The 25932-nt window shown below is 48.6% G+C and overlaps 1 protein-coding gene across 3 annotated transcripts in view; it reads left to right on the forward strand.

The window, feature by feature from the left end:
• PIWIL1 (piwi like RNA-mediated gene silencing 1) overlaps positions 1 to 25698 on the forward strand; it is a 31547-nt gene extending 5849 nt beyond the window's left edge. For all 3 annotated transcript variants that reach the window (XM_058691496.1, XM_058691497.1, XM_058691498.1), the window contains exons 5-22: positions 3006 to 3131; positions 3639 to 3853; positions 4435 to 4556; positions 4695 to 4775; positions 5417 to 5614; positions 6038 to 6149; positions 10194 to 10320; positions 10522 to 10639; positions 11140 to 11254; positions 12313 to 12500; positions 12874 to 12946; positions 17032 to 17232; positions 17342 to 17445; positions 18301 to 18371; positions 18466 to 18619; positions 21878 to 22003; positions 24595 to 24742; positions 24877 to 25698. In XM_058691496.1, the coding sequence (XP_058547479.1) occupies positions 3006 to 3131; positions 3639 to 3853; positions 4435 to 4556; positions 4695 to 4775; positions 5417 to 5614; positions 6038 to 6149; positions 10194 to 10320; positions 10522 to 10639; positions 11140 to 11254; positions 12313 to 12500; positions 12874 to 12946; positions 17032 to 17232; positions 17342 to 17445; positions 18301 to 18371; positions 18466 to 18619; positions 21878 to 22003; positions 24595 to 24742; positions 24877 to 24993 (2396 nt within the window). In that variant the 3' untranslated portion in view covers positions 24994 to 25698. The remainder of the gene's footprint in view (positions 1 to 3005; positions 3132 to 3638; positions 3854 to 4434; positions 4557 to 4694; positions 4776 to 5416; positions 5615 to 6037; positions 6150 to 10193; positions 10321 to 10521; positions 10640 to 11139; positions 11255 to 12312; positions 12501 to 12873; positions 12947 to 17031; positions 17233 to 17341; positions 17446 to 18300; positions 18372 to 18465; positions 18620 to 21877; positions 22004 to 24594; positions 24743 to 24876) is intronic.
• The last annotated feature ends 234 nt before the right edge of the window (positions 25699 to 25932 follow it).

Here is a 25932-nt window from a genome sequence, read left to right on the forward strand (position 1 = left end):
GAAGAGTCAGTGAGAAGTCTGGAATGGTCTTTTGTTATGTATCCAATTACCTGTTAACTATTCTGATATGTGATGTTTTGTTTTTTAAGCTGCCTGATGAGAATTCATTTATAGGCATTAATCTCTCTAAATTTATAGCGTGTTATGCAGTCACTTCCTCTTCTAATTTTGATGCCTTTGTTCCTTCGAAACTTAGAGTACTTGGCATGGTCAGTGTGTTCACCAGCAGCTAGATTTGCCAAAGTTGTTTCAAAAACATTTCCCTACTGTTGCAGCCTTAAAATTACGATAAGATTGTGGGAAATACGTTAATTTCTTAAACATGCTCTATATTGACCATTATTAATCATTAACCGTTGTGCATGAACTTAAATTTTGTGAAACTCAGTTTCCCATCTATAGAAAGGTAGCATCTAACTTTAAGGACCATTGTGAGGATTAAGTAGTACTTGGAATAACAAATTACGTCATTTTACTGCTTTGGGGAGGGTCGTCATTTCACTTCACTGGGAACTGCTTGCCCCAAATGTTCACAAATCTAGGTTTTAGAAACTGAAGTGACAAGTTAGGTTTATTGTCAATAAACCTTGTTTATTGATTTTCATTCTCAAGGACTCTGTAGTAGAAGAGTAGCGAGGTCTAACGTGTAGTTTTAGGTGTAGTTTTAGTCGTTCGAGCAGCTGCTTGGAGGGGGAGGTTCTAGGTGGACCTCAAGAGATACGGCAGGCCCGGTTCCAGACGCTGCAATACAGCAGCTGGAACAAGGTGAGTCATGTGAATCGTTGCGTTTGCCGGCGTGTATGGAAGAACTGTTCGCACTGCTGTAGTCTGCTAAGTGTGCAACAGCGTTGTGTCCAGTGTATGTACCTAATTCGAAAATACTGCTAAAAAGCGCCAACCATCATTTGAGTTTTCAGCAAGTTGTAGTTACTGATCACACATCACTGTAACAAATACAATAACGAAAAAGTTTGAGACGTTGTGAGAATTACTGAAACGTGACACAGAAATGAGACGAGCAAATGTTGGAGAAATGACCCCAGTAGACTTGTTCGATGCAGGGTTGCCACAAGGCGTCAGTTGTAAAAACTACCTGCAAAGCACAATAAAATGAGGTACGTTAATAATTAGCAAGGTTTACAGTTTTATTTGTTCTGAAACCTGTTCTCTTTACAGGCTGACAGTTATGCTGTTGCTAAATGTGATAGCAATACTGTGTGTAGAGAGGGGAATGGACTTCATTATTTATATTCAGAAACTTGTAGTTGGGTTTTTGTATCTGGAATGGAATTTTAAGACAAACTCAGATTTTTTTTTCAGGAGAAAAAAGCCTCTATGACCTGTCATTGTTACTAAGTTGGATTCAGTACGCTTGACCTGTGTTAGTATACAGTTAATCACCCAGTGCCGAGGATGCTCTAATTTGAAAGTTTTGGGGATAAAAAATTCACCAAAGGAGACAAAAATAGTTAAATATTTAAAGGATTTTTTATCTTTAAGAAAAAAGCGTATTTATTAGAGAGAGCACACGTGTGCGTGAGAGCAGGAAAGAGGCCGAGAGAGTAAGAGAATCCCAAGCAGGCTCCGCAGGTCAGCGGGGAGCCTGACACGGGGTTCAGTCCCAACTGTGAGATCATGACCTGAGCTGAAATCGAAACCTGGATGCTCCATTGACTGAGCCACCCAGGCACCCCTAAAGGACTTTGAAATAGGGCCCCTGAATATCATGAAGTACAATAACCAACATATTTAGCAACACCTTTGAGGAGTTTTATAAATCATATTCTCATTTAAAACATACGACATACCCGTGAAGTTCCTCACTTTTCCACGTAAAGAAGTCGAAGCTGACATTAGAATAACCGGTTTCCAAGGTGTTTCAGGAACCCGATGTTTTGCTCAAGCCGCCGTGTCCTCTAATGAGAAGTCCAGAGGTTGGCAGTTGGGTGCTAGATTTGGAACTTGCCACCAGAAGAAAACTGGGTTCTTCAGTCACTTTGTTCTTTTGTCCCAACTTCTTGTCATTAAGACCTACATGCGGTGATCACGACCAGAGTCCAGGCAAGATTGGCAGGCAGGGGCACAGAGAATGGAAATGCCAGCCGCTGGCTCTCCTCCCAAGGTGCTTTCCCCGAAGTTTCTGCTTAAGTCTCTTCCGCCGTCCTTGCCTGCAGAGAAGGTGGAATTCTAGTCTTTTAGGTACATTGTTCCCTAAGTAAGGTGTTTTAAAAAAGAAGGCTGAGAGGTTGGGAAGGCTGAAGTCTCTAGTACATGAAGTATCATGCCGATTAACTGAAAGCTAGAATTCTAACACGTGACCACAAAGCCCATGTTCATTCTTGGGCCCACATCATACTATGAGCTGCTTCCATATGTTGTTAAAATTGAAAGCTTTAATGGTTTTGGATATTATAAGCAGTTTTTGCAACTAAGCATGAGCGGATAGTTAACCTGTCCCAAAAGGACAGGTGCATGATGGCCATGGGACAGGCACCACACGGTCCCATCTGCTCTGCTGGGTGTTCAAGGAATTAGGAAATTATGCTTTAGACCTGTATTTTCTATTTCAGGTTACGTGTTGAAACCTAGAAACCACTAATTCCTGTAGCTATAATTATATCATAAAGCTGTGAAAAATACTGATAAAAAGGTCCTTAGGTTGTTCAGAAGTTAGATTCGAGAAGAATAACTTCCTAGTCAACAAAAGTGCTCCTGAGTTGTTGAATCTCCGTCTAGTTGTCTTAATCCTTTAACGGTACGTATGTCCTGTGGGGGAGCGGCAGAGCTTGACTAGGCCATGGCGAGAAAGGCTTTATAGAAGTCCTAGCTAGGATGTTGTGATGGCCAGAGATACCTAAAACCCTCTGACGGGACCCTTCTACGTGATCTTTAGCACCTCAGTAGCTTTCGGGTCTCATATGGCATGATTTGGGGTGTTGATGCTGTTGTCGTTTATTTGGTGTTTCACGTTACTGTGTGTATAATTTCTTCTTTTTTTTTTCAAGACCTCCAGATATCCGCTGGATTTCAGGAGTTATCGTTAGCAGAGAGGGGAGGTCGTCGTAGAGACTTTCATGACCTTGGTGTTAACACAAGACAGAACCTAGACCACGTTAGAGAATCAAAGACAGGTAGGCGATTATGAAGAACACAGTGTTCACGAGATTACGTTTCAAGTACGTAGGACGCTGAATTGAGGCTCCGCGCTCCGCACATCCACACGTGACGCGGTCCTGGGGAGGAGAGGCGCATCTGCATCTACTCAGGGTGCCGCGTGGCTGTTCCACTTCCCCCTCCCTCTCTGCTCTGACGAAATAAGTTATAGACGTCCTCAGCTGCGTTGCAGTCTTTTATTACATGTGATGTAGATAACGTTTTTCTTTTAGAGGGTTTTGCCATAGGTTTGGTTGGTTCTGTTGTACGTTGCTTAGTCTGAGGGGGATTTACTCCTAAATGTATGCTTTTAGGAACTTCTCCGGACAGGACAGTGGTCCTCAAAGTCAGATGTCTGAGAACTATAGTGTCCTGTACTATTCCCAGCCTTGTGTTTGCAGAACCGTGTCTGCTTGCCACAGTAGGAAGGAGTTCAGGGAAGACGAAACCTGTTTTGTTCATCAAATGCGACTTCCTTTTTGCAGGGTCTTCAGGTATTATAGTAAGGCTGAGCACTAACCATTTTCGACTGACGTCCCGTCCCCAGTGGGCCTTGTACCAGTATCACATTGACTATAACCCGCTGATGGAGGCCAGAAGACTCCGCTCAGCTCTTCTGTTTCAACATGAAGATTTAATTGGAAGGTGTCATGCTTTTGATGGAACAATATTATTTTTACCTAAAAGACTACAGCACAAGGTTATTTGAAAATGTCGGGTCGGGGAGAGGGTGATGAAGGATCCCCACTTCAGAGCAGAACTGCCACAGTCTAGGGTAGCTTTTAGAGAAGCACCAGTGGCCTTCAGTCTGACGTTCCATGTAATAAACCCACGGGGGACTTGGGCATTGTTTCATTTTCAGATCCACCCAGTAACTTGATTACAATTATATTCATAAATCTTTTTTTAACGTTTTTATTTTTGAGAGATGAGGGTGAGCAGGGGAGGGTCAAAGAGAGAGGGAGACACGGAATCCGCAGTGGGCTCCAGGGTCTGAGCTGTCAGCACAGAGCCCGACGCGGGGCTCAGACCCACGGACCGTGAGATCATGACCTGAGCCGAAGTCAGATGCTTAACCGATGGAGCCCTGCAGGCGCCCCACAATTGAATTTATAACACGGGCCGCAACCACTCTTCCTCTCCTAGTGTTTTTCTTTGTTTGTTTTTTTTTAATTTCAAACTGTTCTGTAGTCCTGTCATTGCCTTATTAGCAGGAATTATGTGATTGGGCTTATTTCTTTTGATAATTACAAGTGTGGTTTTCCACTGCTCCGGCTTCAGGTTACTGAAGTATTTAGTCAGACCCGAAATGGAGAGCACGTGAGGATAACGATCACCTTAACAAATGAGCTCCCACCTACATCACCAACTTGTTTGCAGTTCTATAACATTATCTTCAGGAGGTATGTCAGTGTTTTCTAACCCTCTACACAGAAAAATTAAAAATCAAGGGGAAAGTTGAAAAACCAGTGTGGTGAGGACCTGTGTGTTGGAGTTGCCTGTCAGTATTCACGTTTCTGTTCTGACTTTTGAATTTCTAGGCTCTTGAAGATCATGAATTTACAACAAATTGGACGGAATTATTATAACCCAAGTGACCCAATTGATATTCCAAATCACAGGTTTGTATAAGGTGGAAGCTTTCTATTCCTTGGGCTTAATCGTGGACTTGGAAAGGGGTGCTCCAGTTTGAGACGATCAGATTGACTACGGTGGCTGTTAGCGGTGCCCGTCTTGGTACGTGAAGTTTCAGCTTGGTCCGAATAATAAAAGAGACCTCCCGGATTACTCGGCTTTAAAGACGTCACATGCTCTCCATCTGTCACTGGGGAAGCATAAAGAGCTGTCCAGCATTTGTATTTGGTCTCGGGTAACCAGACTTGTGAGCTCAGGAGATTGCTTCAGAAGTTCCTTTGTATGGCGTGCGTTCAGGTGCGGCCCACACGGGTCAGGCTTGTAATCACAGGTGCTTTCAGTTCGATTGGCAGCTTTGTTAAGGCTTAGTCCAGCATCAGCAATAGTTTAACAGAGTGTATTCAAAATGGAACTTAAAAATTACGTTAGGAAAAAACATTCGTTGTTGAGATCTTAAAAAGATGGGTGTCTATATGGAACCGCGTGAAACCTAGAAATAACGAAATTTATTCACTTCAGGAACTTTTGTACTTTAGACCCACTTAAGACAGGAGAAAAAGACAACGTGATACGTGCAGACCATGTTTGGGCGTTAGAGGTTACTTCATACTTTCATTCTGCTTGACAGGTTGGTGATCTGGCCTGGCTTCACCACTTCCATCCTCCAGTACGAAAATAACATCATGCTTTGCACCGACGTCAGTCATAAAGTCCTCCGGAGTGAAACTGTGTTAGATTTCATGTTCAACCTGTACCATCAAATAGAAGAGCATAAATTTCAAGAACAAGTTTCCAAAGAACTGATAGGCTTAATTGTTCTTACCAAGTAAGGCTTTTTTTTAAAAATGCACAGCAATCGTTTTGCAAGTCTTAAGACCTCATGGCTTTCTGGTCCATCCTGTTAGAAAGTAGGGTCTACAGTTGACTGGTGGGAAGAGCATGAAAATGGGGAGGGGTGTACGTCACCCTTCGCAAGACACGAGTTCTCGGGGAGTATAGTCGTCTGAAAAGGGTATCTAATGACCTTAATCCTTGTCAGTCTTTGTTTTCTGGTAGTAATTTAGTCCCTTCCCCACCCATCTAGCATGGTCTTTAGGAAGATTTCCCTTTTCTTCCCAGGACATTGTGTATCGCTAAGCGATTTGAAATTTTATTTTGTAGGGACTACATACTATCTCTGTTTAGGTTCTTTTTAATAATATCTCTACACGTTCCAAGCAAATACCAGTAAATCTCAATCATTTCATAGGTATAACAATAAAACATACAGAGTAGATGATATCGACTGGGACCAGAATCCAAGGAGCACCTTCAAGAAAGCAGACGGCTCTGAAGTCAGTTTCCTAGAGTACTACAGGAAGGTAAGGGGTCGCCGTGGACCTGATCTTTTAACGTGTGGTATTTAGGCCTTCGAGGAAATCTGAACTCATTAGGATTTTCTAACGCTCGTACACACGGAACAAATTGCTTTGAAAACTGTAGAAACGTGTTTGTTAAGGCGGTCGGAGCATAGTTCACTTGAACTCGTTATCAGATGAGAAGTGCTTGGGCCCGTTTCCTTTTTCCCAGCCAAACAGAAGATGACATTTGAATTTAAGCACGGGGAGGACAAACAGGCTGATCTGTAGTGAACACCAGAAGTTCACTGTTCTGACCCATATTCCACAGTGGACACTTTTTTAGATTCACCCAGGGATGGGGGTAAAGATGGCTGAGTCTTCGGCATGAGCTGAATCTGCCTATGGGTCACTCTTAACGTGCATCTCCCATATCGCTAACCTCAGACCAGCTCGTATCATCCAGGCTACGTCCTTTGACTATGTGACCTTCCAACGCTAGTTTTATACAGAGTAATCGCTGAATCGACAGACAACAGCGGCAAGAAAGAACCTCTGGGACTAGAAGAGAACACAGTGTTGATGCAGGAGCGCGCACGAACGTTGCTGTCCCGAGAGGGGCAGATCTGGCCCCTCAGTCCTTAGAAGGCTGCATATGCTCTGTTACAAGTGCTGGAAAAGCGTTTGTGAAACGCTCTGCACTTAAAATTTTAAAACTTGGTTTTGAAGTGCTAAGATTTATCTTCTTTTTCCTACTTTCAGTACATTATTTCCTTTTCCTAAAAAGCTGGGCAGATGAGCTGTTTGTTGTGTCTTTATATCTTATGTCAGAATCATACGTCAGGTTGGTGACCCTGAAGTGTCTTGTTACTTGCTGGTTATCGACTGTCATGTGACCTTGAGCTGCTCTGCTATGAATGAAAAGATCAGACGCTCTGGAGGGAGAGGATTCTCTGAAGTCGCGTTAAGAGCTGTTCTCATTTTGGGCAAGATGAAAACAGGCCAGGGGCCATCTCAGCTTGATTTCTCTACTGCCCTTTTCAACCTCTAACTGCTTGAGGACTCCGGCCATGTTTAACCTAGATTCCTTCCGGGTGTTCGAGGCTACCGTGAGAAATGAGTTGGCATCGTTGCGTGGTTTCGTAATCCCTGTCAGGGTTGGGAAAAGTTGGTACGTGTCAACAGCAGACACGAAGGAGTTCTCAGCAGAAAGTTTGGTTTAGACCCGAAGGAAGGTTAGAGGAAAGTCCTCCCCTCCTCTGCCTGGTCGTGAGTCTTAGATGGCAGCTCATTCTCCGTAAGTGGCCTTCTACGCATTGGCATACTTGGAGGCTCTGCCTCGACCCCCGACCTAACTATATTTTAACTTGCTAGGTGATCTCCAGGCTCATCTGTTGTCAGACTAAAAGTGTTCTACGTTCACAGTTCTCCAGTTTCAAGCTCCAGCCCAGACCTGTCTAAGCCTTCCGGTTCTCAGTGTTTGCAAGTCTTAAAGACTCCTTCCACGTGACCAGCGCTGAGCATGTTCTGTCCCATGACCTGGCCCCTGTGCACCGCTCTGGGTCACTGCAGGGACTGTCACTTCCTCAAGGGCAGGGATTTTGTGGTTTATGTGCCCCTCCCCCGCACCCCTGTGCCCGCATAGGCACTGAGGTATTTGAGTGGACGAACACATGCCTGACGGACAGTTACAGCCTCCTGCCAGCAGACAGCTATGCCACCTGCCACCTGCTTACCTTGCTGTGCTCCTGGTCATCTCCCTGCCGGAAATGCCTCTGTCCTCCCCCTGCTGAGGGGCTGCCCTCCCTGTGGAGGCCCCTGCTGTCTCTCATTCCGCTGGTCTCTCAGTTTTCATTTCTCCTGCTTCCTGATCCATTTTCATACTCCTACAGATGGGATGTTATTTTCTACCCACAGCACATAAGTGGTTTCCCCTGCTCCCGTGGCTTATTGAAGTGCACTTGGTCTGTATCCAGTGAGCCCCTGAGCGATGCGGCCTTGGCCTGCTTGCCCTTCCTCACCTCTGTCACCCTGGCTGTCTCCTCTAAGCCTGGGGCTCCCCCTGCTTGGAACGCTCTCCATGCCTCATTCGTGTTCTGAGGCCTCAGTCTCCGCTCAGATGATTTCTTCTGGAAGACTTCTGTCACAGCCAGGCCTCATTGGGTGTATCTGCTAGCTATACAGTTAATCACAACGGGGTAAGGGTGAAATGTTGGAAGGATTCCAGGCATTCTTAGGACTTCCCAGTGGAGAGGCAGTTTCAATGATAAGTGATAGCTTGGATGTTCTGTAGCAAAGGTCATGTTTAAGGAAGCACGAGAGAGAAGGGCCTTTGAAAGGAAAGATCATGGTCAGTTTTTAGCTGCTGTTCGGGCCCCGAATATAGAGAGGGGGTCCCAGGGTTCTGCAATAAGGAGCAGAATATAGAGAGGAGGTCCCAGGGTTCTGCAATAAGGAGCCCTCAGTGAGGTAGGGACACACCTGCCTCCACTCCCACACCCCCCCCGTGGGTGCACCCAGGTAACAGACACGGGAGGCAGAAGGGCGGGGGCTGTGAGCAGGGGTGCGGGGTGCTGGGGGGCTCAGGCAGTTAAGTGTCCGACCCTTGGTCTTGGCTCAGGTCGTGATCTCGCAGCTCGTGGGTGGGTTTGAGCCCTGCATTGGGCTGTGCACAGACAGCCCAGAGCCTGCCTGAGATTCTCTGTCTTCCTCTCTCTCTGCCCCTCCTCCACTCGGATGTGCACTCTCTCTAAATAAATTAAAAAAGCACTAAAATCAGTAGTGTAGGTGCACGGAGCAGAGGTTAGATAAGAGCACTGATGTTTTCTGCCCTGAAATAGGAAAATTCGCTTTCTTCCTGAATGGTTGCTGAAGAGTTCAGTACAGGACAAAGTCAAGAACAGTCTGGGATTCAAGGTCTTCATTCACGAGGGTGGGTGGCCGGGACCTTGTCATGGGATGGGAACAGGAAGTAGTTCTTACTGTGTTGGTAAGAGATGGGAGCCAACGGAACGGCCGTGCTGATTAAGCTCACGTCCTGTGTGCCAAGTAGAGAGGTGTGGTTCTCTTAAAAAGAGCCCGATGAACCGGGGTGTCAAAAGATGCCAGGAGAGGGTGCGAGAGATGCCACGAAGAAGGTCTCTAGGAAACCAGGCCGGAAACTCTGGTGAGGTCGTGCAAGGCCAGTCCGTGGTTCTGAGGCTGCAGGGCCGAGCTGGAGGCCCGCAGGCCAGCGCACGCCTCCATTAACCCCTGGAAGTCAGCATTTTTGTCTCTTTTTGTGTTGTAAAAACCTGGCGATTGATGCGGGGAATCTGAAGGCTACTCACTGAGGGCAAGTTCAGCTTCTACCAAGTGTCAACATTTGGTAAAAACTATTCCTAATTAAAAATGTTCTCTGGCATGCCAACCTCTTCCTCCCCCACATTTATCGTTCTAGCAAGACTTGTTTCCCCCACGCTTCTTGCCGTAACACTAGTAGTTTTGGGGGGATTGTTGTGAGGACCCAGAGGTATGCAGACTACTGTTGGTAGACCAAGAAATCACAAAACGAAGTGAACTGTGACTAAAACTCAGAGTTTAGATAAAGTCAGGGACAGTGAGGCTCTTAAGTTCTTGGAAAGAACGATGAGCGATCACATAAATCACACCTCGTTTTGGTAGGATTAAAAACGCACCTTGTAGGGGGCACCTGAGGGCTCAGTCGGTTAAGCGTCTGACCTCGGCTCGGGTCATGATCTCGCGGTCTGGGAGTTCGAGCCCCACGTCGGGCTCTGGGCTGACAGCTCAGAGCCTGGAGCCTGCGTCAGATTCTGTGTCTCCCTCCCTCTCTGCCCCTCCCCCGCTCATGCATGTGCGCGCGCGCGCGCTCTCTCTCTCTCTCTCTCTCTCTCTCAAAACTAAAAAATAAAAACGTAAAAAAAGTGCACCTTGTTAGCTTTCCTTGGAAACTGATACCAGCCTTGCTGTGGGTGTCAGTTCTCAGAACACAAAACAAAAACCCCTTGGTCCTCCGACCTGTTAGCAGAGGTGTTGCCGTGAACGGTGACGGCGTCTTTTCTTGACCAGCAATACAACCAAGAGATCACGGACCTGAAGCAGCCTGTGTTGGTCAGTCAGCCCAAGAGGAGGCGAGGCCCTGGGGGCACCTTGCCGGGGCCCGCGATGCTCATCCCGGAGCTCTGCTATCTCACAGGTACTGCTGCGCCCCGGCTCCCCCAGCTTGCTGCCCCGTTCTCTTCGGGGAGTCCTGAAACCCTCGCCGAGACGCCTGCCCCCTCCCCCTCCACGGGAGCCCTTCCTGCTGCCTGTCCCGTGTCACCACCACCCTGCACCCCAGACGTTCACAGACTAGACCCTTGTCACTAACCCCCGCCTTCCGACGTCTTGTTTAAAGGTCTGACTGATAAGATGCGCAACGATTTTAACGTGATGAAAGACTTAGCTGTCCATACGAGACTAACTCCGGAACAGAGGCAGCGCGAAGTGGGAAGACTCATTGACTACATTCATAAGTAGGTCCCCCCCACGGCTCTGGAGCGTGGCTTCCAGTTTGTGCTATTTTCTGTGGGTTTGGGGAGCGACAGCGCAGTTTTGGTTTCCTTTTTGCGTTTGCGGTCTTCGGGGCGGGCTCTTGGTGTTTCTAGGCGAGGCTGCTGTCATCAGGGCGTGTCGCGTTCTGTAGTCCGCGGCCTCATTCTTCTGTTAAAGAAGGTAGAGCAGAAGGTGAACCATTTTGGACAGACGGATTTTCTGTCTTGGTGACGACCTCGAGGGGGTTACTTTGAAGAGGTGGTTCGGGCATCAGAACTTCAGGTGAAAGGCCATCGCGGAGGGACCCAGGGCTGCAGGGAGGGAGCAGCGGCCGGCACCTTGCGTGTTTCCTGGCGCTGCGAGGCTTCCGGTCCCGGGAGACACGGGAACGCGTGCTGTAGGTCGGAGTGGGTCTGTTTGCCTGTGTCTGTTCCTGCCGTTTCCTTCTGTTGAGTGGTACGTAAATATGTTAAATTTACAGAGATGATAACGTTCAGAGGGAGCTTCGAGACTGGGGTTTGAGCTTTGACTCCAACTTACTGTCCTTCTCAGGAAGAATTTTGCAAGCAGAAAAGATTCACCAAGGTGGAAAAACAGTAAGGCAGTTCTTAAAGTTGTCAATCACGTCAGATGCGGGTGTGACTCGTGATAAAGTCCCAAGCCAGTCTGCTGCTGTGCCCACTCCTCCCCTCCCCTCCCCTCCCCTCGCCCCTCCCCTCGCTTCACCGCCTCCCAGGAGCAAGGAGGTGCCTGGGGCTGGGTCATCGGTGAGACTTCACTGAAAGCCGGCTTTACTTTTCCTCGTGACACAAGTCGTTGAGCTAAGGTATTGGGTTGGCGTGATGTCTGCCGCCGAAGTGATTTTTTTATCCAGGAAACTTCCAGTCTATTTGGCCTCGTCTTTGCCTGGATGACTTGTTTGTAGAGAAACATGTTAAGTGTTGCGATGCCTTTTATGCTTTATGCTCAGGAAAGGGAAGCAAGCATTCTGAAAACATTCTGGTGTGTAATTGAAACCCACAAGTGCTAGAACTTGAAAAACCCTTTTATAGAAAATGATGCCCTCCCACCTCGTAAATGGTCTGCGAATAACAGCCCGATGAAGTAGTTTCGTATTTTAACAGCGGTTGTTTTTATCACCCCCGTGGAAACGGTAAAAGCATCCGCCCCCACATAAAGGTTGTCGGGAGGTGGGGAGGACACGCAGAGAGCACTGGGTGGTTTTCCTCTAGGGGGAAAGTAGCACCAGGTCACTGAGCTTCTGGCCTGTGAGCCCTCTGTCTTGCTGTCACACATGGTCACTGCTCGCTTTTGGTACGGACACCTCAGCCAGTTGCTCCCTCTCAGAGCCTTGTTTCTCTTGGGTCTTTATCACGAGGGAAGTACCTCGCGTCCTCGCGGTATCTCAGCAGAGGAAGGCGGGTACGGGAGGCGGCGGGGCGGGGAGTGCCTGGTGGGATGGGACCCCGTCGTCTGTGGATACCTCCGTGTCCCTTTCTCCTCCACCGAGGCCATTTTGTCTGTCACCACAGTCGAAAGTACAAGAAGTTCTGTAAGGTTCGGGATGGGCCACGAGAAGAATTGTTACAGACTTGTTGGCTTTGTCACCGAGAGCATTCCGTGGAATTCACAGTGTCTCTGAACTTTCTTCTAGTTTGATTACAATCCACAGTTTGCAGATTGGTCAAAAGAAACCAGAGGTGCGCCGTTAATTAGCGTTAAGCCACTAGATAACTGGCTGTTGATCTATACTCAAAGGAATTACGAAGCCGCCAATTCGTTGATACAGAATCTATTTAAAGTTACACCAGCCATGGGCATACAAATGAAAAAAGCAATAATGTAAGTCTATCAAGTCATTTCTACTCTGAAAGATTGATGAGTAGTCATTTGGAGGGCGTGGGAACGCAGAAGCGATGAAAGTGTTGGAAACGTTCTAGATGACGGGAGTTTAAAGACCTGCTCCAGTCCCCTGTAACGTGGATGCGGAACTGTGTTTGAGTGACAAAGAAGGGGCGGGAGAGCAGGCAGTGGCTCGTCTCAAATTATCTCTGCTGTTTGTGTTAGAACGACCTTTGCCTGAATGACCACTCTCGGTGGTTCATTTCGTATCTCATACGGAACGTGTCGTATGTTATAATCTATAGGAAACTGTTTATGTTGGCACGTTTTTCGTTGCTTTTTCTGAATGTTGGATACCGGGTTTCCATTCCAGGATTGAAGTGGATGACAGAACTGAAGCTTACCTGAGAGTCCTACAGCAGAAGGTCACATCAGATACCCAGATAGTAAGTAGCGCACAGATACGTAGGTGGGTGTCCCGGAGTGACTGGTTTCAAAAACAGCATTTGTAGGGGCGCCTGGGTGGCACAGTCGGTTAAGCGTCCGACTTCAGCCAGGTCACGATCTCGCGGTCCGTGAGTTCGAGCCCCGCGTCAGGCTCTGGGCTGATGGCTCGGAGCCTGGAGCCTGTTTCCGATTCTGTGTCTCCCTCTCTCTCTGCCCCTCCCCCCGTTCATGCTCTGTCTCTCTCTGTCCCAAAAATAAATAAAAAATGTTGAAAAAAAAAAAATTTTTCAAAAACGGCATTTGTAAATCTTAGTGGTAGAGTTTGAAATGTCGTAGTTAGGGTCATAAAGTAGCCACACGACAGAGGTCTCACCTTCATGAAGTGGCCCTGGTGATGCTGGCGTCGCTGTGCGCAAGGAAGGGCTGGGGGAACAGAGCCGTCTCGAATTTATTTGGATTCGAAGGCTTTAACTGTATGGGTCCCACTCCGGGTTCTCTGTTCTATTCCATTGGTCTGTGCACCTCTTCTTGTGCCAGCGCCATGCTGTCTTGACGATGACAGCTTTGTAGTAGAGGCTGAAGTCTGGGATTGTGATGCCTCCCGCTGTGGTTTTCTTCTTCAGTATTAGTTTGGCTTTTCAGGGTCTTTTGTGGCTCTGAGAAATTTGAGAAGAACGCTGGTGCAATTTGGAGTGGGATTGCATTGGATGTGTAGATTACTTGGGGTGGTATTGGCATTTTAACAATATTTCTTTTTCTAGTCCCTGAGCATGGAATGTCTTCTTGTTTCTTTGTGTCTTCTTCAATTTCCTTTATAAGTTTTCTATAGTTTTCAGCACACAGACCTTTTACATCTTCTCGTTAGGTTTACTCCTAGGTATTTTATGGTTCTTGGATCACTGACAAAGCAGGAAAGAGCATCCAGTGGAAAAAAGACCCTCTCTTCGGCAAATGGTGCTGGGAGAACTGGACAGCAACATGCAGAAAAATGACCCTGGACCACTCTCTTACACCATCCACAAAAATGAACTCAAAATGGGTGAAAGACCTAAACATGTGACAGGGAGCCATCAAAATCCTACAGTTGGAGAAAGTAGGCAAAAACCTCTTTGACCTGGACCACGGCAACTTCTTACGCAGCATGTCTCCAGAGGCAAAGGAAACGAAAGCAAAAATGAACTATTGGGACCTCATCAAGACTAAAAGCTTCTGCGCTGCAGAGGAAACAGTCAACAAAACTAAAAGGCAACCGACGGAATGGAAAAAGGTATTTGCAAATGACATATCGGATAAAGGGTTAGTCTCCAAAATTGGTAAAGAACTTAACCAAACTCAGCACCCGTGAAACAAATAATCCAGTGAAGAAATGGGCAGAAGACATGAACGGACACTTTTCCAAAGAAGACATCCAGATGGCCAACAGACACATGAAAAGATGCTCAATGTTACTCATCATCAGGGAAATGCAGATCAAAACCACACTGAGATACCAACCCACACTGGTTAGAATGGCCACAATTAACAACTCGGGAAACAACAGATGCTGGTGAGGATGTGGAGAAACGGGAAACTTCTTGCACTGTTGGTGGGAATGCAAACTGGTGCAGCCGCTCTGGAAAACAGTGTGGAGGTTCCTCAAAAAATTAAAAATAGATCTACCTTATGAACCAGCAATAGCGCTGCTAGGAATGTACCCAAGGGATACGGGAGTGCTGAAGCATAGGGGCACTTGTACCCCAATGTTTATAGCAGCACTTTCAACAATAGCCAAAGTATGGAAAGAGCCCAAATGTCCATCAGCTGATGAATGGATAAAGAAATTGTGGTTTGGGGCGCCTGGGTGGCGCAGTCGGTTAAGCGTCCGACTTCAGCCAGGTCACGATCTCGCGGTCCGTGAGTTCGAGCCCCGCGTCGGGCTCTGGGCCGATGGCTCGGAGCCTGGAGCCTGTTTCCGATTCTGTGTCTCCCTCTCTCTCTGCCCCTCCCCGTTCATGCTCTGTCTCTCTCTGTCCCAAAAATAAATAAAAAACGTTGAAAAGGGGCGCCTGGGTGGCGCAGTCGGTTAAGCGGCCGACTTCAGCCAGGTCACGATCTCGCGGTCCGTGAGTTCGAGCCCCGCGTCGGGCTCTGGGCTGATGGCTCGGAGCCTGGAGCCTGTTTCCGATTCTGTGTCTCCCTCTCTCTCTGCCCCTCCCCCGTTCATGCTCTGTCTCTCTCTGTCCCAAAAATAAATAAAAAAAAAAAAAAAAAAATTGAAAAAAAAATTAAAAAAAAAAAGAAATTGTGGTTTATACAGACAATGGAATCCTACTTGGCAATGAGAAAGAATGAGATCTGGCCATTTGCAGCAACATGGGTGGAAATGGAGGGTATTGTGCTAAGTGAGATAAGTCAGTCAGAGAAAGCCCAATATCCATTCATACATGGATCTTGAGAAACTTAACAGAAGACCATGGGTGAGGGGAGGGGAAAAACTAGTTACAAACAGAGAGGGAAGGAGGCAAACCGTAAGAGACACTTAAACACAGAATAAACTGAGGGTGGGTGGGGGGGTGGGGGAGAGGGGAAAATGGGGGATGGGCACCGAGGAGGGCGCCGGTGGGGAGCACTGGGTGATGTATGGAAGCCATGAACCATGGGAATCTACCCCCAAAACCGAGAGCACCCTGTACACACTGTATATTAGCTAATTTGACAGTAAATTATATTAAGAAAAAAGGCTTTAATTGTAGAAAATTTTGTGGGGAAAAGGCACAAAAGTAAAAATCAGTACTTAGTTGGTGAGCATGCGTACAGGTACGGCTAGGGTGGTGGCAGAGACCAGTGTGATGGTAAACAACATATGTATGTTGCGTTAAGCCTAAGAAGTGAATTGGCTTCAACTAATCTGTTCCCTTTTCCAGCCCTTCATCTCCTACTTAAGTGCCGCAGGCAGATTACTATTACGTTGTCGGGAATAACAGAGACACCTAGGAAAGCAAAGTGATTTGGTTGGGGACTAGAGAAAAGAGAAGAATCGGGGACTATAAATTAGGAAAACACAGTGAGTTAAAGATCTGTGTTCAATTCTAGAACACCAACTCGGATTGGGCAGGAACTGGTTGTTTTATTTCCAGTGTTTCTAAGACACAGTGGACACAGAACAGCATAAGTTGAAAGCGTAGGGTGTACGGTGTGGTCGTTAGACGTGCGTGTATGTTGCAGAAACGATTATCACGACAGGGTTAAGGCATAACGTGCACAGTGTGATCACTTGATCATCCCAACAGGGCGATTTCTCTCCTCTGTCACCTCACTTACAGTTTTGTTTTTTTGACGATCTAGTCTGTAGTACCTTTCAGGTGCATAACACAGCCTTGTTACCTGTGGTCACCTGCACCGTACATCAGATCCCCAGAACTTAATTTATAACTGCAAGTTTGTGCCCTTTGACTAACATCGTCCCATTTCTGGCCGGGACATATTTAGATTGGGCACTCCATTTTGTCCCCAGAATTGTCCATGGACTTCCTGAGAAATTTCATAGGGTGATCAGGTTCTCAAGCCAGAGCTTTAAAAGTTTCAAAGCCATGGCGCGCCTGGGTGGGTCAGTCAGTTAAATGTCTGACTTCGGCCCAGGTCATGGTCTTGCGGTTCGTGGGTTCAAGCCCCGCGTCGGGCCCTGTGCTGACAGCTCGGAGCCTGGAGCCTGCTTTGGGTTCTGTGTCTCCTCCTCCTGTCTCTCTGCCCATCCCCCACTTGTGCTCTCTCTGTCTCTCGAAAATTTTTTGTGCACCTGTAGGTTACCACTAACTTACTTTGCCCTATTCTTTATCCCTAAAGTACTCCAGGCTGGCAATAGAGCGTGTTTAAGTAGGTTGGCAGGTTTTCTTGGCCTTCAATTTTGAGTTGTTTGCTCCACGTGGTTTCTTTCCTCTGTGAGTGTCTGTCACTGGGTTGAAGGGAATGAGACCGTATCAGCTAACGTCACGCCAGTTAGCTCACGGTGGAGATGTGGCGGGTGGGCTTGGTTCTGTCTTCTCTCCCCTGAACTTGATCGTCACTTTCCTAATCCTCTGTGACGAGAACGTTTTTTGGTTTTCAGGTTGTTTGTCTGTTGTCGAGTAATCGGAAAGACAAATACGATGCTATAAAAAAATACTTGTGTACAGATTGCCCTACTCCAAGTCAGTGTGTGGTAGCCCGGACCCTGGGCAAGCAGCAGACAGTCATGGCCATTGCGACCAAGATCGCCCTGCAGATGAACTGCAAGATGGGAGGGGAGCTCTGGAGGGTCGATATGCCCGTAAGTTTGATTGACATAATTGGTGCTTAAATGCTTTGTTTACCAAAAAGGGACTTTGTAACCACTGCTGGTATTTCGTTTATCTAAAAGCACAGGGTTTTTGTTACAGCTGAAGCTGGCGATGATCGTTGGCATCGATTGTTACCATGACACCACAGCTGGACGGAGGTCAATTGCAGGATTTGTTGCGAGCATCAACGAAGGGATGACCCGGTCAGTGCGGTCAGGTGACGGGCGGTTGGCTGTGGACACCGCAGGAGAGGTGTGCGTGCAGGGCCGACTTCTGGGGTCTGCGAGGTTCTCTTGAACCTATTGACTTCTCTGAACTCGATAATCAAGAAAGTCAGGGAAGTAGAATAACAGCTACCTGGCCGTTTGCGACTTTGTCCCCTGGCCCTTAATCTGCACTGGTCAGATCACATTCCCGGCTGTTTTATAGGTGATTTCTGTGGGGGGTGGGGAGCGGATCTCCTTAAATGCGGCCGTCTCTGAAAAGGTCTCTCACCATTTTTATTGACCGCTGAAACGTACCTTAAAGTTTTTGTGTTGACTTTATTTTGGAAAACCCACTTCTTCAGTTTACCCAGCCACTTGTGTTTTGATGGAGTGAAATTGCTTTTCAGCGCTTTTCTTAGAACTAAGCATTGCCAAGGATAGGAAGGGATGAAAATTGAGGGAATGTTGGTGTGTGAGCTTTAGTAACGGCATATTTCAAGGTATTTTATCTTTTTAAAAGAGTGCAATCTGTAATAAATGTCTCCTGAAGAGCAGAGCGAGAGGGGGGTGTGTGTGAGGGAGGGAGGACGTGTCTCTGGGTCTCCTAGTTCCGATCTCACTTTCGCCTCGGCAGGGGAATCGTGTTGATCTGTGACGAAAGCAGGCTTGGTTTGTCGCGTTATAAGTGGCTTGTCATTGCTGTCCAGGGTTTCACAAAGCACCCGACATGCCAGGGGACCTCTTTAAAGGGGCGAAAGACGAGCTGCTGGGAGGGAAGCAGTGCTGTGAAAGGAACCGCCTGCGGGCAAGGGCGTTCTCACCGCGGTCCGGTCGCGGTTTTTCTCGCAACAGCTGGTTCTCTCGCTGCGTCTTTCAAGATCGAGGACAAGAGCTGGTGGACGGTCTCAAAGTCTGCCTCCAAGGTCGGTCTCCTGTCGCCTTTTCACCCCGGTCCCTGACGTGGCCCTTCGAGAGGTGACCCCAGGGTTACGTGGCGCGGTGCTGGCTTTCCCGCAGCTGCCCTGAGGGCTTGGAACAGCTGTAACGAGTACATGCCCAGCCGGATCGTCGTGTACCGGGACGGCGTCGGCGACGGCCAGCTCAAAACCCTGGTGAACTACGAAGTACCGCAGTTCCTGGACTGCCTCAAGTCTGTCGGGAGAGGCTACAAGTAAGCGTGTGTGTCGGAAAGCCTTTTGTGTCTGTGCCGTCGCGGCTCTTTAGCCGCGAGGTCCGTGTGGCAGGATGCAGCGTAAGGGAGCCCTTAACCTCAGGTGTGGGGGGGGGCGGGTGAGATTGCGGAAGGGGCGGGAGGTGCTCGGGGAGCCTTCCCTGGGGGCGAGGCTGGAGGTGTGGAGGGTCCCTTCCTTCAGGGAGGATGCGTGAAGACACCTCTGCCAGTGGTCTGCCTTCGGCCTTCTCGCCTGGGGCCGTGGCGCAGGATCTGAGTATTCCGAGACGTCTGCAGGCATCTGCAGAAGCGGTTACTAGAAGAAATTCCCAGCAGTCTTCGTGTACTCTCTCTCGATTGCTTTACGCAGCGAATACTTCGTTGTGAACTCGACTGGCACCGACGTCTTTACTCCGTCCGTGGGGATGGCGTGCACATGCGAGGGACACACTGGTCCTCCCCGAGCACCCCGCCTGTGCCCTTGCAGACCGTGCTGGTCTCTGCCTTCCTCCGCTCCCCCGCGGGAGTGAGACTGCGCCGTCTCCACACGGCCCTTTGGAGGAGTTACGTCTTGCTAGTCTGTCGGGTGGTGAGCAAGCTGACGTCCGTCCGGGACCGTTGCGTCAGGGGCTCCCTGGTGCAGAATGACGGCCGGCGGAGTCCGTGTTTAAGGAGCCCCGGAAATTCCGAGAGGCCTGTTTGTGCGTTCAGCCAGCAGTCGGTACCGTTGCAGAAAGGAGGGCGTCGGAGAGCCCTTGAGTGCACCTGGGCTTGTGGTGGCGCTGGGCACCTGTGGGCTGGGCACCCGGAGCCGCTTGCTTCGCTGGAGTGGAGGGTACTTCTGGGTCAGCCTTTTGTGTCTGTACAGTCACGGCTTTTTAGCTTCTCGGTGTTGATGGCACCCGTTTCTTAGAGTGAGTTTATTAGTAAGCTCTCAGAGCAAGTCAGGGAGGTTTTTCAGAGTAAAATGCTGATCAGCATTTTCCGATATTTTGGAAGTGGATGTTAATGTTCTTTTCTGTCTCCTTTAAAAACCTTAATGCTTGCATTTTCTCACTAAAAGAACGGTATTGGCTTTCGGTCTTCGAAACGTTGTAAGCCTTACTGGATGTGTTTCTCTGAGTTCAGTGCTCCGTCCGCACGGACAGGGTTGGGGGGGCGGGGTGGGCAGAGGAAGGCGCGGAGAGGCGGCTGCCTGCTGGTCTCCTTTTCAGGTCCCTGCACTGGCCCTCAGCATCTTCTAGCCCCATTGCCTTTTTCTCACACGGAGGGGAAAGGGAATTTCCGGGAAGTAAGGAGGAGACGTAACGGTGCAAGTTGATCTCACAGCCTCGAGCTGCATGTTGTTTGGGATTTGGGGACACACCCTGTGGCCGTGTGGGGCCTGGGGCCCTGCTGCTGGGAGTCTTTCAAGTCCTGTGGGCTTGGGTCCCAGAAGGAGCAGCAGAAGTTGCTCTCGAAGAGGAGCCTGGAGCCCGAGTGAGGGGAGTCGGTGAACCGGGTCCTGCCCGGGGCGGGGTCATGCCCAGGGTGGCTGCCGGGGGGGGTGGTGGGGGGGGGTGGGTGGTGGCCTGCCGGCTCCCGCTCCGGGGATGGGCTAGACGGGTGTGGGGGAGGGGACTTCACGCCGAGGCCGCACGAGCCTGACCAGCTGCCACAGGACTGGAGCCACGTTGTGAGTTGTGCCAGGACGTGGTGGCTGCGGGGAGAGGTGACCGAGCGCAGGGTGTCTCAGGAGCAGGGCCAGGTTCCACCCAGCTTCACCTGCTGCATCTCGGAAATGGGGAGGCGACCAGCCAGGGTCGTCAGAAGGAATAAAGGAGAGTGCTTGACACGGTACCCGATACGCACTCCATAAATGGTGGAGAACTCGTGTGTGAAGTAAAGCAATACCCGAGAATCGTTCCTCACTTTGAAGAAATGCAGTGTGGATGTAAATATTCGTAATTATTCTTAGAATCACAGTATTTGTGTTTTGATTGAAATGGTGATGTTAACTTTATAAAAATGCATAATGGATTAGCTGATTTAGAATATTTGGCAGAAGAACAAATCAAAATGTCACCTCATCCTTACGACTTTGTTCTGTGACATTTGCTGAATCGCTTCCTGTGATGTCAGAGGGCTGGGACCCACCTGCCTTAGGTTCCTGGGACTGGCTTTGTTCTATCCAGAGCCACAGTAACTGGGCAGCAGGGTGGTGTCTCTAAAAATACCTTCTGTTTATTGAAGTGACATCACCTCCCCGCCCCTTGTCTGTTTAGTTACTGCTACCAGGAAGGAGTGAAATTAGGTTTACCACGGAACAGAAGTTCCCATTTCGGGGTCTCTTTGACCATTTGTCCAACAGTGTACTCTGGACCACCTTCCCAAGCCAAACGTTCCAGATCCCACTGCACGTAAAGCCCGTGGCATCCCAAAGTTTGCAATCCAGTGTACTGAGGCTCTTCAGGAGCCAGTGCTCTGGTTGGGAAAAGGGCACAGGGGAAACCGAGGCATCGGTAACTGTCCTGTTTATCAAACGCCCATCCCATGCCAGCAGGGTCCCGAGTGCCTTCCATGCACCAGTTCACGTATTCCGTGTTTCAAACGCTGCATTTGACGTGGGCCTTGGAGGTGGTAGAGAAGGTGTGAAAGTAGTCGAGCCACACGTGCTGCCCTTGAAGGGCTGCCCTGCGGGGAGCCAGGGCCAGGTTAGGGGCCAGCACACCTCCTCGGATGCAGAGCCGGACGCGCGGGGAGAGGGACTCCGTCCTGGTGCGGGAAAAGCAAGCAGAGAGTCTCACTGGGGGAGACGCAGAGGGCACATTCTCTGCTGCCGTGGGGTGGGCTGAGGGGTGATTGGGCCCCGGGAGGGAGACGGAGACAGGGACCCCTGATTCCTCGTGAACTGGTAATGCTAGGCTGCACTCGGACACTGCTCGCACCAGCCCCCCTAGCAGGGATTTTAGATTCGAGGTCCTATTTTCCACGTAGAAGAGGCTCCGAACTGTGTGCCGAATTTAGTGTTTCAGTGTGGTAGGCAGATGACGTGCTTACCTGTTGATTAGACACCGGGCACGTGCACGCTGTCCCCTCACACCCTGGATCGGTGCCCTGCCCTGGGGGGGTGGGGTTCTGGTTAGAGCCACATGAGTGGGCTGTTGATTGACTGAGAGTGTGGCTAACTCGGTGTCGTTACATTCATCCGCATCTGCATCATCATTATCATCATCATCGTCGTCGTCGTCGTCGTCGTCGTCGTCGTCGTGTTTTAAGCCCAAGACTAACAGTAATTGTGGTGAAAAAACGAGTGAACGCCCGATTTTTTGCTCAGTCTGGAGGAAGACTTCAAAACCCACTTCCTGGAACAGTTATCGATGTGGAAGTTACCAGACCAGAGTGGTAAGTTGTGTAGTGTTCGCTGAACATTGTTTTCTGCTTTATCCACTTTAACTCGTTTACTTTTATGGTTTTTTTTTTAATTCATTTGAGAGCAGCTCACATGTGAGCGAGCAGGGGAGGGGCAGAGAGGGAGGGAGGGAGAGAATCCAAGCAGGCTCCACAGTCAGCACGGAGCCCGACACGGGGCTGGAACTCATGAACCAAAAGGTCAGGACCGGAGCCTAAATCAAGAGTCAGACGCTTAACCGACTGAGCCACCCAGGCGCCTGTTACTTGTTCTTCTGTTTCTTACGAATCCTAAAGTCCCCGATTAGTTTGATCCAATAGTATTACTAAAGCCTACGATTTATTTGCGTCTGAAATGGTCAGCAGGTTTCTGTGCAGTTTTTCTTCGGGGCAAGACGGTTCTTGTCTGTGGCACTAATGATCTAGAGAGGTTAGAACGGCTGCTGTAGACTGCTTTTGTCTTTTCTTTCACATCTGTATCTTCATCCAGATTGTTTTCTCAGTAAAAGTTTTTAGGTCTGTAATGCTTTTAATTACCCAGAGGCCAAAACGTTTCATCTGAAACACAAGCACAGGTAAGAAAAGTGGCTTCTGAGTAAACATTTTTATGCAACCTGGGCTACACTTTGCCGTCGGAAAATAAGCTAGTAAGTAGGACCTGAGGGGCCCGTGGTAATGAGATCAGCGCACAGTGTTCCGCTGTCCAGTGCTGAAGCCCGCTGGCCCCTGGGAAAGCCCTGTGTGTGGCTGGGCACCCGGCCCGTAGGTCCTGTGGGTAGTGGGAGGTCCTCCCTCGGCCCAGGTTAGCCCTTCCTCGGGAAAGCACGCTGTTGGGACTGTTCTGTTTCATCGTATTGGCGCTTTTTCAAAAGGCCGATCTGGGGCGCCCGGGTGGCTCTGTCAGTTAAGCAGTAACTCTTGGTTTCGGCTCAGGTCATGATCTCATGGTTTGTCAGTTCCAGCCCCACATTGGGCTCTTTCTGTGCTGACAACGTGGAGCCTGCTTGGGATTCTCCCTCTCCCCCACTTGCTCTGTCTCCCTCAAAAATAAATTTAACCAAATTTAAATTCCAAAGGTAGATTTAACCAGAATCAAGTGCAGGCCTAGGTGCGAAGCTGTTAGTGTGCTGCTCCTGTATAAACCGCGGGCACAGGAGGGTTTCTTCTGCTAACTTTGTGTGGATAAACGATCATACAGGTTTCAGTTCTGTCAAGCGACCGTGAATGCGTGACCTTGGATCGTGGCAGTGCTTCAGTAGGATTCTACTACTGGGGGGGAGTCAGCTGAGGAAGACGGAATAGCTAAGATACTGACTTAAGTTCCTTTCCTGCAGGATCCCTTAACCATTCAGAATGACCCCTTGGTACTTTCTAGTAACGGTATTCCTGCTGCGGTAACCAGAGCTCAGGGGGTAACACGGACCCGAAGACAACCGATGTAAACAAATTGGGTAAAATCCAAGTTGAATTAAGAAGTATGAAAACATTTCATTACTTTTTATTAGATGCTGTTTAAAATTTAGCTGATGATGCTATTGACATACCTGGAGAAGTCCACTTTTAAAAACGTTTCTGTTTATTTTGAGAGGGAGGACGGAAGGGAGGGAGAGAATCCCAAGCAGGCTCTGCACTGTCAGCATAGAGCCCGACCTGGGGCTTGAGCTCACAAACTGCGAGATCACGACCTGAGCTGAAATCGAGAGTCAGATGCTCCACCGACTGAGCCCCCCAGGCGCCCCTGGAGAGGTCCACTTTTAAGGACTAGACCAGAGTCGGTGTCAGCCGCCAGCACTTTGGACGGTGACTTGCCTGTGTTGGGAACTGAGATTTTGACTCCAGCTCTGGTGTGAATTCTCTGTTCTTTGGGGCAGGTTATTTGTCACTGAAACCCTCATTCTTCTAAAACACTACAGTGTTACAGATCAGTCCTGATTTTTATAATTTCTGTAGTTTTCAGTGAACCTAGCAAGTTGCACACGTAATCCACTTCAAGTCTGGTAACAGCCTGTCTGGATTGATGTTTTGTTGTCCGTCTTGTCCTTTTATGCTGCACTCCTTGGTTTTGTTTTACCGTTTGGGTCCTGAACGAATTGTGCTTGTGTCCTTGGACGCTCTAGTCTAAAATTTGTTTTTTATCCTTGACGAGTAACATTAAGTGTATTTTTGTTAAGTAGCACTGGGAACAGCAAGAGGGGGAAAGGTCCTGGGGTGAAAGCAGATTTTGGAAACTGCAGAGCCCGAAACGAGACCTCCTCCACTCACCCCCACCATCGCTGCCTCTCCGGGCCCGTGTTACGGCTCCGTCCTCCCCTGAGCTCCCGTGTCCACCGCCGTGGAAGCAGCCCCGTCGGGTGCCGAAGGTCCCGAGGCGTCAGTGACCGAGATCTCAGATACACGCAGTAGTGGCAGCTTGAACATCCTTCGCACATAAGCACTCCGAGATGGTCCGCGAACCGCAGTCTCTGACTTCAGGAGGCCCGCTCTGTCTTGAACGAGGAGGTCACGTCGGTGCGCGGGATCCCTTCGCCGTCCGCTTCAGCTCTCGTTCGCCTCACGACCGTGTGGTTTTTCTGCCGTCCTTGCAGGTATGACTTTTTTATCGTGAGCCAGGCGGTGAGAAGCGGCAGCGTCTCGCCCACACACTACAATGTCATCTACGACAACAGCGGCCTGAAGCCGGACCACATACAGAGGCTGACGTACAAGCTGTGTCACATCTATTACAACTGGCCGGTAAGTGTGTTCGTCCACTTCGGCGAGACTCGGAAAGCAGCTGCTGGGTTTTTAAAGGCCTTTTATAGTTGACACTGACATGTGTAATGCACACCAGATTTAGAGTAACAGGCCCTGTGTTTCTTCCTCTAAAGGGCGTCATCCGGGTCCCGGCTCCTTGTCAGTACGCCCACAAACTGGCTTTCCTCGTGGGCCAGAGCATTCACAGGGAGCCCAACCTGTCACTGTCCAACCGCCTGTACTACCTCTGACCTCCACCAGAGGACGACACACAGCGGTTTCTGTGTTGGGAATGTAACGTCGGGCTTTTCTTAAGCTTTTTATTTCTTTTAGCTGTTACCTTTCTAGATGAAACTTGGGGAAGGAATTAGGTCTGGAGTCTCATTTCTAGCATTGCTACTTGACTGGCTTATAGGTAAAAATTCAAATTTTATATTTTCTCTTGTTTGTTTCCTCAGCTACAGTGTGAGGATTTTTGTTTTGGAGAAAGCTATGGATAAGGTGCTTTGTATTGTAAACACACTTTTAGACTATTTGAAAAGTGGGGATTTACTCAAAAGTACTTTCAGGAGTGAGCAAGTCCTTCTTTGTAGGCCTTACGTTAATTATCTTCTTTTTGAAATATTTTCATTTAAGGAAGCTCACTAGAACTGTAAGGTGGGGTTTTATTTGGGTATCTGATCTATTTTAGAGGTGAAAGCTGCCATTAAATAACCTGTACAAGGTGTGGGAACTGTATGAGACTCTGTGGAGAAGTAGGCTAATTTTTTATTTCATTTTGGGGCTAGGTGGTATAGGGGTTAAAAGAAGATGGTTGAAAAGTTTTAAATTTCTGTCCAAAGAAACATTTTAAGACTCTTAAGAGGTCAGTAATCTATATTAACATTACGAGTTGTTTTGCAACTGAGACATTATTCTGCTTGTTATAGAATAAAATTGGATTGTTACCCTGTTCAGGAACAGTTTGTTTTTACTGAAAGCATCTGCATTTTCATTCATTTACTGTATTTTTTTTTTTTTAAACGGGGAGAGTTCACTCCGTCAAAGGGCTGTGATCCATTTACAAAAGCGAAGGTCCGTGAGTTCGAGCCCCGCGTCGGGCTCTGTGCTGACAGCTAAGAGCCTGGAGCCTGTTTCCGATTCTGTGTCTCCCTCTCTCTCTCTGACCTTCCTCCATTCATGCTCTGTCT

The sequence above is a fragment of the Neofelis nebulosa genome, chromosome 11, assembly GCF_028018385.1.
Source record: "Neofelis nebulosa isolate mNeoNeb1 chromosome 11, mNeoNeb1.pri, whole genome shotgun sequence".
In the NCBI taxonomy this organism is placed as follows: domain Eukaryota; kingdom Metazoa; phylum Chordata; class Mammalia; order Carnivora; family Felidae; genus Neofelis; species Neofelis nebulosa.